The following is a 14,239-nucleotide window of genomic DNA, read 5'->3' as shown; positions in this document are numbered from 1 at the left end:
AAATAATCTAGAGATGACTTAAAGTATACAGGAGGATGTGCATAGGTTACATACAAATACTGTGCCATTTTACATAATGGACTTGAGAAATCTGAGGATTTTGGTATCCAAGGGAGGTCCTGGAACCACTCCCCCGGGATAACAAAGAATGACAGTACCACTTAACCTGTTCTAAGAACTTTACAACAGCATTGATTCCCAATCTGAATGTTATACTCAGGCCAAATTATTTATCAAGGTTAAGAGGGAAATAAAGGCATTTTCAGAAATGCAACATATCAAATAATTTGCCTCCCATTCACCCTTTCTTCAGCAAATTGTGGGAGTAAACCAAGAAAGAGGAAGACATAGAACAGAAGAAACAGAAGATCCAACACAGAAGAAAAGGAAATGCCTAGAATGATAGCTGGGCACTATGAGAAAATGGAAACCACTCCAGACTGGAGCACGTTACTCTGGAGGGACTTCTCTGAGATGACGACATTGACAGAATAAATTATGTGAAAGAAAACAGGAAATTTGGGCAACTGGTAGCAAATTTTGAGTTGAGTTAGTGATAAGGACACAAAAAGCCATATAAACAAGTTATGTCCCAAACTGAAAGCATCAAATACATTACTTGAAAAATCACAGGTAAACACAAAACAGCTAGGAGCTGAGAGTGGTTGCCTCTGAGAAAGGGAAGTGAAGGTGGGGACCAAGAAGTACTGTCTGTCTGGACAATCCCTGACAAACTACTTGGCTCATTAAACTGTATAACTCTGAAGAAGAAAAATATGGAAGATAAGGAAATAGGGTACTTAAGGATTTCCCAAGGACATAAAACCATCTTGGCAACTAAATGTGACCTCTGGAAACCAAGAAGTCTAACAAAATTGTCCTGCAAAATAGAAAACAACACAAACGAATGCATTTGATGGGTGGAAAAGGGCAAGAAAAAAGCAACATTACGCCTGTGCTATCATAACTCTTGTCAAATGCGTGACGTCAAGAGCAGAAATCCCTAGGTTTCTGTGCTTCAGTTCCCCCGTCTATAGTGTGCAACAGTATCCCTCTCCCAAGACTGTAATGAGGCTTCAACCCAATAACGAACATAAAGTGCTTACAGCAGTGTTAGAAATAAATATTAACACAGTTAATACTTTAACTCTTTTTAAATAACTGAAATTATTTTTTATTTCAAATCATTCAACTTAATTGTCACAATGATACTGAAAAGTTTATTTGAATGCTTACCTTGTCTATTCAAACATCAAGGCCTCTAACCCTTTCCCATATCTCCAAAAAGGGTGGGGGGCACTGTGGGGGGAAGAAGATAAACTGTCTGATGACCCAAGAGAAACAGAAAACAATTAATGAAGGCTGTCTCTAAAGATGCTTATCATTCTGAAGAACTGACTGCACCTGAAAAACTACTCAGGATACCAGGCTTTATCTTACACTTCTTAGTTGATTATGATCAATCATTCACTCACTAAGTAAGTCAGCAATTAGAACTGAAAACTTGGTCCTAACTATACATTAACTCAATAATGCTGAGACCAGCATTTTTCCACTTCTAAAGAGATAAAGTCTCCAACTTATGCAGATTGTGCTCTCCAAGTTCAGTTCTACTTTGTTATAAAACCTGAGAAACATTTTTCCAAAGGAAAAAAGTATGAAATAAAGTTCAGATCCTGGGCAAGAAATAAAGGCCAATTTAATCCACACATACCTAAGAACCGTGGAAAAAAGAAAAGAATAAATATAACCATGTTAGGTGGCTTTCAATCTCTTGTGCTCTAACAACTAGCAAAAAAATAGTTACTTAAGAGTTGTCCCACACTTTGTTTTATTCATCTTTGAATCTTTGTAAACATAAACAGTATGTAACAGAGTACCTGACTTCTATTAGAAGCTTAAAATATTTATTTAACAAATGAATAACTAGAATTAAGAGTACTATTTGAACTGTACTCTTTTTATGGAGAAATACACTACAATTTGCAATTGAAGGAACATTTTCCTTTATCTTGGCAACAAGATCAGAGTTTGAACACCAAGAACAATAAAGCCTGGGCAGATACTCCATCTACATAATAGTCATTTCTCCTAGAAATCACATTTTGGTCACAGATCACTCCTACTGTTTTGAAGTATGTATAAATCACTAAGTTGGATTTCATAATATAAAACTTGACCTCCAAAATTCCCTGCTTCTTTCCCTTCACCAATATCTTATATAAAAATTGCAGCCATCAATATTTTATCTGGGAGGATTCCCCCCCCCAGTTTTATTGAGATATAATTGACATATAACATTGCATTAGTTTAAGGTATAGGGTATAATAATTTGATATATGAATATATTACAAAATGATTACCACAATAAGTTAACAACCATCACCTCACATAGTTATAAATTGTTTTTCTTGTGATGAGAACGCTTAAGATTTACTCTGTTCGCAATTTTTAAATATTTAATGTAGTACTGTTAACTATAGTCACCATGCTGCACATTACATCTCCAGAACTTATTTATCTTATAACTGACATCTGTACCTTTTGAGCACCTTCCCCTATCTCCCCAGGCCCACCCCTCTGACAACCACCAATCTGTTCTGTTTCTGTGCCTTCAGTTTTTTTTAGATTCCACATTTAAGTGATATCATAAAGTATTTGTCTTTCTTGGTCTGGCTTACTTTACTTAGCATAATGCCCTTGAGGTCCATCCATGTTGTTGCAAATGGCAGGATTTCCTTATTTTTATGGTTGAATAATACCCCATTGTATATATACACACCACATTTTCTTTTTTTTTAAAATGATTTGGCCTCCCAGGTCCAAGTCAGTATTTTTTCTTTTTTTGTAATTAATTAAGTTATTTATTTATTTATTTTTGGCTGTGTTGGGTCTTTGTTGCTGCGCATGGGCTTTCTCTAGTTGCATCAAGTGGGGTCTGCTCTTCGTTGTGGCGCGTGGGCTTCTCATTGTGGCACGTGGGCTTCTCATTGTGGTGGCTTCTCTTGTTGCAGAGCACAGGCTCTAGGTGCGCGGGCCTCAGTAGTTGTGGCTCACAGGCTCTAGAACGCAGGCTCAGTAGTTGTGGCACATGGGGTCAGTAGTTGTAGCTTGCAGGCTCCAGAGCACAGGTTTCAGTAGTTGTGTTTCTCAGGGTCTAGAGCGCCGGCTCAGTAGTGGTGCACGGGCTTAGTTGCTCCACGGCATGTGGGATCTTCCCAGACCAGGGCTCAAACCCGTGTACCCTGCATTGGCAGGCGGATTCTTAACCACTTCACCACAGGGAAGTCCCATACACCACATTTTCTTTATCCATTCAGCCATCAATGAACACCTAGGTTATTTCCATGTCTTGGCTATTATAAATAATGCTACAATGAACATGGGGGTGCAGATATCACTTCAAGACAGAGATTTCACTTCTTTAGAATATGTTCCCCAAAGTGGAATTGCTGAATCACACAGTAATTCTATTTTTAATTTTCTGAGGTCGATTTTTTAATCTAAAACTTATTTAAAAAATTTTTTGAGGTAGAAAGCAGTTTCTATACTACCTCTAGTCAGTACCAAAGGTTATCAACTGAAAAATTAATACAATGGACCAAAAAATGTAATAAAAAACACTTATTAAAAGAGTCAATACTCAGGGACTTCCCTGGCGGTCCAGTGGTTAAGACTCCATGCTTCCACTGCAGGGGGAACAGGTTCAATCCCTGGTCAGGGAACTAAGATCCTGGATGCCAGGTGCGGCATGGCCAAAAAAAAAAAACCAAGATTCAATATTCAGAGAGAAATTCTGTTTAAAATCCAACATTTCTCTAGTTCAAATGCCAACTACCTATACTTAGACATTCCAGAAATGAAAGTAGATAAAATTACCCAACCCAATAACATAAATTATGTTAAGAACAAAAATAACTGCAAAACAACTGAAAATTATAGGTTAACATTACAGAATTTAGTAAACAATGAATTCGACGTCCACATTGCAAAGCTGACTTCCATAGTTTAAAACCTGAGTTTAGGGCTTCCCTGGTGGCGTAGCGATTGAGAGTCCGCCTGCCGATGCAGGGGACATGGGTTCATGCCCCGGCCCAGGAAGATCCCACATGCCGCAGAGCGGCTAGGCTTGTGAGCCATGGCTGCTGAGCCTGCGCGTCCGGAGCCTGTGCTCTGCAACGGGAGAGGCCACAACAGTGAGAGGCCTGCGTACCGCAAAAAAAAAAAAAAACCAAGAAACAAACCTGAGTTTACCTAAAAAAGAACCCCCTTAATTTTTCATTACTCAAAAAAACAACTCAATCTCTATGATACATCCTTAAAGGAGTAAAGATTAATTTATCCTAGAGAGCCAGGGTTCACATCAAGCTTTATGGAATGACTGATAATCACATTTCTTCTTCCAAACATAAAATTCATGTAGATTGTCACCTTAAATGAGAAAAGTATGAAAAGAACGTAAGCTCCAATCTACCATTAGAAATTACTCCATAAATACCCTTTCTGCTTTGAAAGTCTATTTCCCCAATGAAACCAATATACTTTATTTCTTTATAATGATTTCATTTCATGTAAATTTATGAAGGTTGTATAAATATTTGTTAGGAGTTTGTTTGAATAGTTGATAATGACTAGTGAGAACAAGAGACAAGGATAGCATCATCAGCAGAGGAGACAAAAGCATCTCTAAAGCAATCCACTACATTAACACAACATTTTTTACACAAAGATTTTTAAGTAAGGTCTTTATGTGGTATTTTTGAAAAATATTTTTATATCCAAGAAAATTTAAACATAAGCAATTAAATCTACTTTTAATTTTTAATTGTTTTTTATGTTGAATTTTGATTAAGAATGTTTTCTGTAGAAAGACCAGATCAGTTTCTCTGCTTTAGTAAACTGTATAATAAAATATGAAACTCATTAAGGAAAAGCAAAGCAGGAAACTTAATATGTCACTTTTAGACACCTATCCTTAGGTGAAAGTAAACAGCATTAATTCCAAGCATTTCCAAACTTTTAGAAGTGGGTGGGTGAAGGAACAAGAGAGAATAAAACTCACACTACTTCTATAGTGTAGGTTTATATTTTAATGTTTTCATTCTGAAAAGCAAATGAGGCAAATTGAGACTTCCACCTGGCTTGCCAGAATGACTCTCATGAGTACTAACATGCTTAGGTTAACATTTTCATAAACTTTTTTCTCATTTCTTCCAAGTGTCTTAAATAACACTAAAAACTACATAACATGATGCAGCTGCTTCGGAAAAACTGTTTGACAGTTCCTCAAAAAGTTAAACATAGTGATATCATATAACCCAGTAATTACGTCCTAGGTATACACCAAGGAGAATTGAAAACATACGTCCACAAAAACCTGTAAATGAATGCTCATAGCAGCATCATTCCTATCAGTCAAAAAGTGGAAATAACCCAAACATCCATCAACTGATGAATGCATGAACCAAATGTGGTATATCCTCACAACGGAATATTATTCAGCTCAGAAGAGCTACAAAGTACTGATATGCCACATCACAGGTACACTCTGAAAACATGCTACACTAAAGGAACCAGACACATAAGGCAATATATCGTATGATTCTATTTATATAAATTACTCAGAATAGGCAACTCCATAGAAATATAAACAGAGATATGGCTGCCAGGGGATAGGAGAAGGGGGAAAACTTAAGAGGGGTTTCCTTTGAGGGCGATGAAAAAGTTCTGGAACTAGATAATGGTGATGGTTGCACAACACTGATTATAGTCAAAGCCACTGAAACTTTTGTGCTATGTGAATTATACTTTAATTAATGAAAAAAACCCTACAAAACCAAAAACAGATGTTAACGTCTTATCAGAGAAAGTTAACTTCCAAAATAAATGATGATTATTTTGGTATTTCTTTAAAAATCTTATTGTTAATTTGATATGGACATTAGAAACATTTTTATTTATATATTTATTTATTTTGGTTGTGCCAGGTCTTAGTTGTGGCATGCAGGATCTTCCACGCCTTGTGCGGGATCTTTGTTGCCGCATACAGGATCTTTAGCTGTGGCATACGGGATCTTTAGTTGTGGCATACAAATTCTTAGTTGGGTATGTGGGATCTAGTTCCTTGACCAGGGATCGAACCTGGGCCCCCTGCGTTGGGAGCATGGAGTCTTAGCCACTGGACGACCAGGGAAGTCCCTAGAAACATTTTCAGAAATAAACCTTTTTCTATAATGCCCAATACCACCCTTAAGCTTTTCTATTTGTCAGGAATTCGCATAAAAGTCTTTTATTGCCAGCTTTGCAATGCTTAGTCTGCCAAGGTAGGAATCAATTTTATATAATATCTAAACAAGTCAAGTGAGTTTTAAAATAGGCAGAATGTTTTATTAAATTTGGCTTACCAATATCGCTATGTTGAATTTTAGTACAGGAGAGGAACATGTTTATTTCTAATGAAGAAGATCAGCAAAAGATGAAAAACCTTTTATTTTATTTATTTATTTATTTATTTATTTATTTATTTTTTTATTGGCTGCACTGGGTCTTCATTGCTGTGTGCGGACTTTCTCTAGTTGTGGCGAGTGGGGGCTACCCTTTCTTGTGGTGAGTGGGCTTCTCATTGTGGTGGCTTCTCTTGTTGTGGAGCACAAGCTCTAGGTGCATGGGCTTCAGTAGTTGTGGCATGTGGGCTCAGTAGTTGTGGCTCAGGGGGTTAGTTGCTCCGCAGCATGTGGGATCTCCCAAGACCAGGGCTTGAACCCGTGTCCCCTGCACTGGCAGATGGATTCTTAACCACTGCGCCACCAGGGAAGTCCCAAAATACTTTTTATTTATTATTTATTTATTTATTTAAGATTTATTTACTTTATTCTTGGCTGTGTTGGGTCTTAGTTGCGGCACACGGGATCTTTGTTGCGGTGTGTGGGCTTCTCCCTAGTTGTGGCATGAGAGTTTTTTTCTTCTTCTTTTTTTTTTTTTTCTCTTCTTCTCTAGTTGTGGTGCGCAGGCTTCAGGGCACGTGGGCTCTGTAGTTTGCGGCACACAGGCTCTCTAGTTGAGATGCACTAGCTCAGAAGTTGTGGCGTGCTAGCTCAGAAGTTGTGGCGCGCGGGCTTAGTTGTCCCGTGGCATGTGGGATCTTAGTTCCCTGACCAGGGATCAAACCACATTCCCTGCATTGTATGGCAGATTCTTTACCACTGGACTACCAGGGAAGTCCCCCGAAAAAGTTTTTAGACAGCAAAATTTACCTGGTCTGCTTTAGCCCTCATGAAGCTATCTCTGACATTCATTTTTTTAAATTTTGATATTCAATACAGAAAAGCAACATCCAAAAAAAAAAAAGGCCATGCCAAATGCAATAATAGCCCATTAATTTATTTTACCTCAAATATAACAGAAAATACCACTTCTGCTGAACCTGATTCTAGGCAAGGTAAAATTCAGTCGCCTACATAATAATTTGCCCAATGTCCATTCACAATCTTCCTGCTTGCTCTTAATGGCATTTGAATAGAGTAGGCTCTCAATCTACATGAATTAATTATGTAAATTATGATATGAAATAACAGTTTCAACTTAAAATAATAACATCTATTTGGGGCCTATGCGAACCAGGCAATGGAAATAGAGGCTTTATATATTTAACTCATTTCTGCTCACAATACCTTACAGAGAGGTTAAGTACTTCCCTAAGTTCACAACACTAGTACACTGCAAAGCCAGGATTCAAACCAAGGTCTGTCAGACATACAATCATTTTTGCTAAAACATTCCAAGTGTGGGCTACAAAGGAATATAATTTCAATTTAATTGGCAAACATTCATCTTATCTCTTTAATACAGCTTCTAAATGTTTAGGTAATGAGAAAGAAAAAGAGTGCTTGAAAAGAACATTACGGAAGAATGAAGTGATGTGCCTGGGGAAACATGCAGTGCACTGTTTGCCTACTATGTGCCATGTGCTGGACTGGCTATTTTAATGCATGAATACTTAATTGTTACAACAATACTGGGAAGTAAATATTGATGCCTCCTTTTTTACATAAGAAACTGAAGTTTAGAAGGTGCAAGAAGGTCCAAGGTTACAGAAGTTGCAAGGCACATAGTTGGGATTAGAAACCAAATTCAGTCAGTCAGTAAATATTTACTGAGGGTGTTTACTATGTACCAGGGCTATACGAGGCACTTAGAATAGAATATTAGAGATCTCCCACATACAGCTCAAACGAAACCCATCTTCTTTTTGCTTAGGCAGTAAATCATTGTGAAATTGAAAAATCCCCATAGATTTTTCTTTTAGTAGCTTTGTTTTAAATGATTATTCATGCTTTGGTTATACATGTTAAGTACTGTCCCTAAAGCCAGAAGTTGATTGCCATAAAAACTGAATAAGCCTCCAACAGATAATGTGAAAATATAAGCAGTTCTGTCCTCCTGCATGATTTTGACCATATTGCTAGACAGAGAACACCACTTTGGAAAATATACTTCTTATGTTCTGAAGGATAATTTAAACCATTAAGCATTTTACAAAGCTTTTGAAGGTCAGATTTTAAATGACAACAGTGAAATTTCAAAAAGAACAGGAAAAGTCAGCACCAAAGCTAGTTTAACATTAATAATAAGTGATCTAATAAATAGGTCTATGTTTGCCTAGTCAGGTTTTGCTTATTATGCCAGTTGGAAAGCCAGAAGGAAACTGGTTTTAACTCCCATACAACCTGTATCATGACAACATCACTTTATCAGAAATGTAGCTGATATCAGCATAATGTTGAGACAGTTCAAATTTAAAACTGATTTTTCTTTTCCAACTATTTTCATAATCATTAATGGTATATAGAATCGAGATAACTTAAGAAAAGAAAAAAAGAAGGGTAATTAACATTTACTGTGACCCTTCTATGTGCCAGATACTACTTTTAATTCTCACAGCCACCTTAACCTTTTAGAGGAAGAAACAGAAGTTTTGAGAAATGAAGTACCTTTTCTAAGATTACATAACTAAGGGTTTCCCTGGTGGTGCAGTGGTTGAGAATCCGCTTGCCGATGCAGGGGACACCGGTTCGTGCCCTGGTCCAGGAAGACCCCACATGCTGCGGAGCAGCTGGGCCCGTGAGCCATGGCCACTGAGCCTGCGTGTCCAGAGCCTGTACTCTGCAACGGGAGAGGCCACAACAGTGAGAGGCCCGCGTACCGCAAAAAAAAAAAAAAAAAAAAGATTACATAGCTAATAAAAAGGCAGAGCCAAGGTTCAAACTCTGATGTCAATTATTATAATGCTCCATGGCACTAAATACCTGTCAGTTTCTTAATTTATTTTTAAAACTTTATGATAATATTAGAGCAAAGAAAGCAGAGTAAAGTAATGATTTGGATTATGAACTGTTTTAGTACCTCAAAAGTACTAAAGAGTGATGTTGCCCTTTTAAAAATTCCTATGACGGTGACTGTGAAAGAGAATATAAAATACCTTCAAGTCAAAATATTAGGCTTTTGAGTAGAAAAAAAGTAACAAATAAATAAGTATACATTTAATATTATCAAAAGAGAACCAAGTTAAAAAAAAATAGTTCTATTCTAAAGCAACACTTTTTGAAAGACTGCAGATCACCAGCGTAGGCTGGCTCGAAGCAGCATTTTTCACAGTTAACTTCATGGAAGACTAATCCCTATAAAAATATTGAAAGATAATGAGTTTCCACAGTCAAACAAGTTTGAGAAATGCCGGACTTAACACTAAACCAGTTTCTTTGCTGGTTACAAGCAGTACAACATAGTGCCCGGAGCCCACGGAAGTCAGACTATCTGGGTTTCAATCCCTGCTCTTCCACCTCCTGGCCTAGCCATGAGATTTGGAACATGTTATTTCACTACTCTGGGTCTCAGGTTTCCCACCTGTTAAAAAAAAAAAAAAAAAGGAGACAATTGCAAAGACAGATTTGTTGTAAAAATTAGAAAGATTAAAACATCTGGGGTTGAGATATGGGGATATATGTATAGCTGATTCACTTTGTTATAAAGCAGAAACTAACACACCTTTGTAAAGCAATTATACTCCAATAAAGATGTTTTTAAAAAAAAAATCTGGGGTTCTTAGAACAGAGCCTTAAAATAATAAGTGCCTGATAAATGTTAAATTATTAGTAGTAACATCATTTCCCTGAGCCTTTATTAACCTGATAAAAGTTGATGCTCATCATGAATCTCCAAGGAGTCAAGGGATATACCTAGTATGCAGTTTCCCAAACTTATATGATAGAACCCACTTTTCCACAGATCATCCCTCAAGACTGATTAATGTCTTTTAAAATCAAAACAAAACAAACAAAAAACACTATGAGAAACAATAAAGAATTCCATCACTAAAATTAAATGTTTAAAAAAAATACAAGTTTAGTACTTCCCAGTTGGTGAACACATGGAGGTGCAGGAAGGGTGGCATGTGGAAGAAGGCATGGGAAGCTCCACACCCCTTCCCCCATACCTTGCCCTACACATCTCTTCCACTTGGCTATTCCTGAGTTGCATCCTTAATAAGCCAGTAATATCTCCTTACAGATTCCAGCACATGGGTTCAGTGCCTGGAACCTATACATGTAGTAGAATAGAGCATTGTTTTATTTTCCATTCTCATAGCCTTCAGTGGCTTCAAGTGATCACATCTCATCACAGTAGTCATTCAATTATCCAAGATACTATGTGGAACCTATTCATCATCACCCAGCCTGCAATCATTTGAATAAGGACATGAATAGTTTCCGTTATCAAGATACATCTATTTAAGTCTCATGTCTGTTGTATAGAAGTCAATATTCAAATGATGGCGTGTTTTCCGTTTGGTATTTATTGTGCCCATTTGGCAAATTTACAGTCATTACCAGAATGCTGATCATGCTACCCTTCCATTTAGAATTTTTTCTAAGCAGTATGTGTCAGGATCTTCAGAAATGCTTACAACCTTTGATCAAACAAATCAAATCTCCAAGAATCTATACTATGGAAATAAATAAGAATACAAGATAAAACCTTAAATACACATATTGCCTCACTGTTTAATATTGTGGAAAATTAGAAATACTAAAGAAGTCTAGGGAATTCCCTGGTGGTCCAGTGGTTAGGACTCAGAGCTCTCACTGCTGAGGGCCCAGGTTCCATCTCTGGTCCAGGAACTAAGATCCCGCAAGCTGAGTGGTGCAGCCATAAATAAATAAATAAGTCTAATTTTAGTGGAAGGATTAAACAAAGAGTGGTACATTACTTGCATTACATAGTCATTACAAATTATATTTGAAAGATTATGAATAATGCTATGTGAAAAAGCAAGTTACTAGTTTATTTTTGTAGTATAAGCATAATTTTCTAAAACAAGCCAACAAAACACCAAGTAATCAAAATTTAAGACAAAAACTAAAACTAAAAATACGCCAAGGGCTTCCCTAGCGGCACAATGGTTAAGAATCCGCCTGCCAATGCAGGGGACACAGGTTCAAACCCTAGTCCAGGAAGATCCCACATGCCGCAGAGCAACTAAGCCCGTGCACCACAACTACTGAGCCTGCGCTCTAGAGCCCGCGAGCCACAATACTGAGCCCTCGTGCCACAACTACTGAAGCCCGTGAGCCTAGAGCCCATGCTCTGCAACAAGAGAAGCCACCGCAATGAGAAGCCCGCACACTGCAATGATGAGTAGTCCCCGCTCGCAACAACTAGGGAAAGCCCGAAGGCAACAATGAAGACCCAATGCAGCCAAAAATAAATTAATTAACTTAAAAAAAAATAAATAAAAAAAATGAAAATACACCCAGTGACATGACAACAGCAGGTGGAGAGGACGTGCACATCCTCATTCCTTCCTTTCTCAACTCCATCTTCACGTTAGCGGCAGTGGTAAAGCTGTTCAGTTGCCAACATGCAGCTGTTTGTCTGCGCCCAGGAGCTACACACTCTCCAGGTGACCGGCCAGGTGACAGTCGCCCAGATCAAGGCTCACGTAGCCTCGTTGGAGGGCCTCACTCCAGAAGATCAGGTCCTGCTCCTGCAGGATGAGGCTACCCTGGGCCAGTGTGGGGTGGAGGCTGTGAGCACTCCGATCACTCTGGAAGTAGCCAGCCGCATGTTTGGAGGTAAAGTCCATGGTTCCCTGACCCGTGCCAGGAAAGTAAGAGGTCAGATTCCCAAGGTGGCCAAACAAGAGAAAAAGAAAATGGGCCGGGCCAAGAAGCGTATGCAGTACAACCAGTGCTTTGTCAATGTTGTGCCCACTTTTAGCAAGAAGAAGGGCCCCAATGCCAACTGTTAAGTCCTTTGTAATCTTGGCTTTCTCTAATAAAGCCACTTAGCCCAATCCAAAAAAAAACCCCAAAAAAACCAAGAAACAAAAAATAAATTAATAAATAAACAAACACCCAAATGTCAACTATGGTTGATTTGAGCCATAGGTGACCCTTCTTCCTACTTCTCTACATTTTCCAAGTTTTTTTTATGGAGTATGTCAATTTTGCTTAACTCTTACTTGATACCACTTGCCTTCTGAGCTAAAGTTCTACTCGATGACAAAACAAAGCAAACTGGCCTAGTGGTCAAAGACGGGAAAAGTATGAAATGTGATTTCTTTCAAAGGTTATTTATCGTTTTGTGAGAGGCAGAAATGGTTAAACATACAACGAAGTCATATTACCTGCTAGCAAAATTGTTCTTAGTTTGTACAATGAAATCACACACATCAGTATTTCTTAGGGTTCTGCCAAAACACAATGCATCATGATTCTAAGTATTTTGTGACTTGAGGAAGTCTGAAAGCACATTTAAAATATGCCAAATATTAATGTAGTGTAATCTTTGGTTTTAAGGCATATTGGGAGAGGTAAAAGTCTCAGAATATTATTTTGTAACTTTATCAATTGATACATTTTCTAAATGTCCAAAAATAGACATTTAGGGAATTCCCTGGCCGTCCATCCGTTAGGACTTGTTATTTTCACTGCTGTGGCCTAGGTTCAACCCCTGGTGCAGGAACTAAGATCCTGAAAGCTGCACGGTCTGGCCAAAAAAAAAAAAAAAAAAAAAAAACAAAAAACACATTTAACATGTAGTATTTCAGGTTATACTTTATAACAAATATGGCTAAACTATTGCTGCAATATTACTAAATTTACATGCCTTTAAAGAGATCAAGAACTATTTATATTGCCATTCCCTCCTTTTGTGACTCAGAAAGTTTTACACTCCCTCTTAACCTGGCGTCTGCTGTGCAAAGGCCTGAAGACCTAATGATTTCTCAAGACCCAATATGGACTCAGGGTTACCTCTACCCATATGCCCACCCCTTAGAGACAAGTTTGTCAAGGCCAAAAAATCAAGTGAGCACCAATCGCTTCCACCCCTGCCTTCCTCCTTTCCCAGGGCTAAGCCTTGCCAAAAAGAGAACAGCCCCATGCTAGGGTTCTTTATGACATGCTGAGCAAAGGCCACAGACAGCTCAACACTGCCAAGTAGACCTGAAAACAATGAACTCATCTAGCTTTGTGCATAACCCAGAACCTCTGTCAGCATCAACGCATTTTTCCCACAAAATTAATAAAAATTTTGAGATTAGCTAAAATCACCATATTCTTATAATCAACCAAAATGTAAGCCCCTACGATTAATCCCTCTTTCCTGCTGCACTCTGATCTAATTTCTGCTCTGTACTGTCTCTCTCTTCGACCATCACACACCCTCCAATAGCTATACTTCCTGATAGCCCTTTACACTGTTTCACTGCAAACAAATTCCCTAAACCCCAACCAATTTAAATTGGTTGCCAGCAGTCTTGCTCTCTAAACTAATCTGGGTGCGAGCTATTCTCTCCCACTCAGCAAACGTGAAGCATGGAAGTTATGCCTTGTTCACCATCACAGTTCTTTACCCTCAGATAAAGGTACGTCTTTTGAGGTTTAAGTCATCTGTTGCTACCTCTCTCTCCTTGTCATCCACTGGTGTCTTGGTCACTCTCCCACATTCACTAAAGGCTTTGGAACCTGGTTCAAAATCTTTCCACCCCTTGCTCTGCCACCAGTCTGAGCAACTCATTTCCTGTGTAGCTGACTCCTGTAAAATTCTAGCTCTACAGTTCCCTTATCTCAACTCCAGGAACCTTCACTTTCTCTCCACTTCAGAAACCCATCCATAGCCAGATGTTGCATTCAGTCATAACCAGCAACTGCTCCTATTTAATCTTAAAATCCAATAT

At 38.2% G+C, this 14,239-nt stretch overlaps 2 protein-coding genes across 5 annotated transcripts in view; one reads left to right on the top strand and one right to left on the bottom strand.

Annotated features, from left to right (window-relative positions):
• Positions 1-14,239, bottom strand: part of SHLD2 (shieldin complex subunit 2) — a 105,247-nt gene that overhangs the window by 75,596 nt on the left and 15,412 nt on the right. The gene's annotated exons all lie outside the window — the stretch shown is intronic.
• LOC116741386 (ubiquitin-like protein FUBI) lies at positions 2,943-12,410 on the top strand. Its single transcript, XM_032607757.1, has 2 exons — positions 2,943-2,947; positions 11,902-12,410. The coding sequence occupies exon 2, from the start codon at positions 11,918-11,920 to the stop codon at positions 12,305-12,307; it is 390 nt and encodes a 129-aa protein (XP_032463648.1). The 5' UTR covers positions 2,943-2,947; positions 11,902-11,917; the 3' UTR covers positions 12,308-12,410.

This window comes from Phocoena sinus, chromosome 16 (assembly GCF_008692025.1).
Source record: "Phocoena sinus isolate mPhoSin1 chromosome 16, mPhoSin1.pri, whole genome shotgun sequence".
NCBI classification, from domain to species: Eukaryota; Metazoa; Chordata; class Mammalia; order Artiodactyla; family Phocoenidae; genus Phocoena; species Phocoena sinus.
The sequence above is the reverse complement of the archived record's forward strand: the minus strand, read 5'-3'. Positions and strand labels throughout refer to the sequence as shown.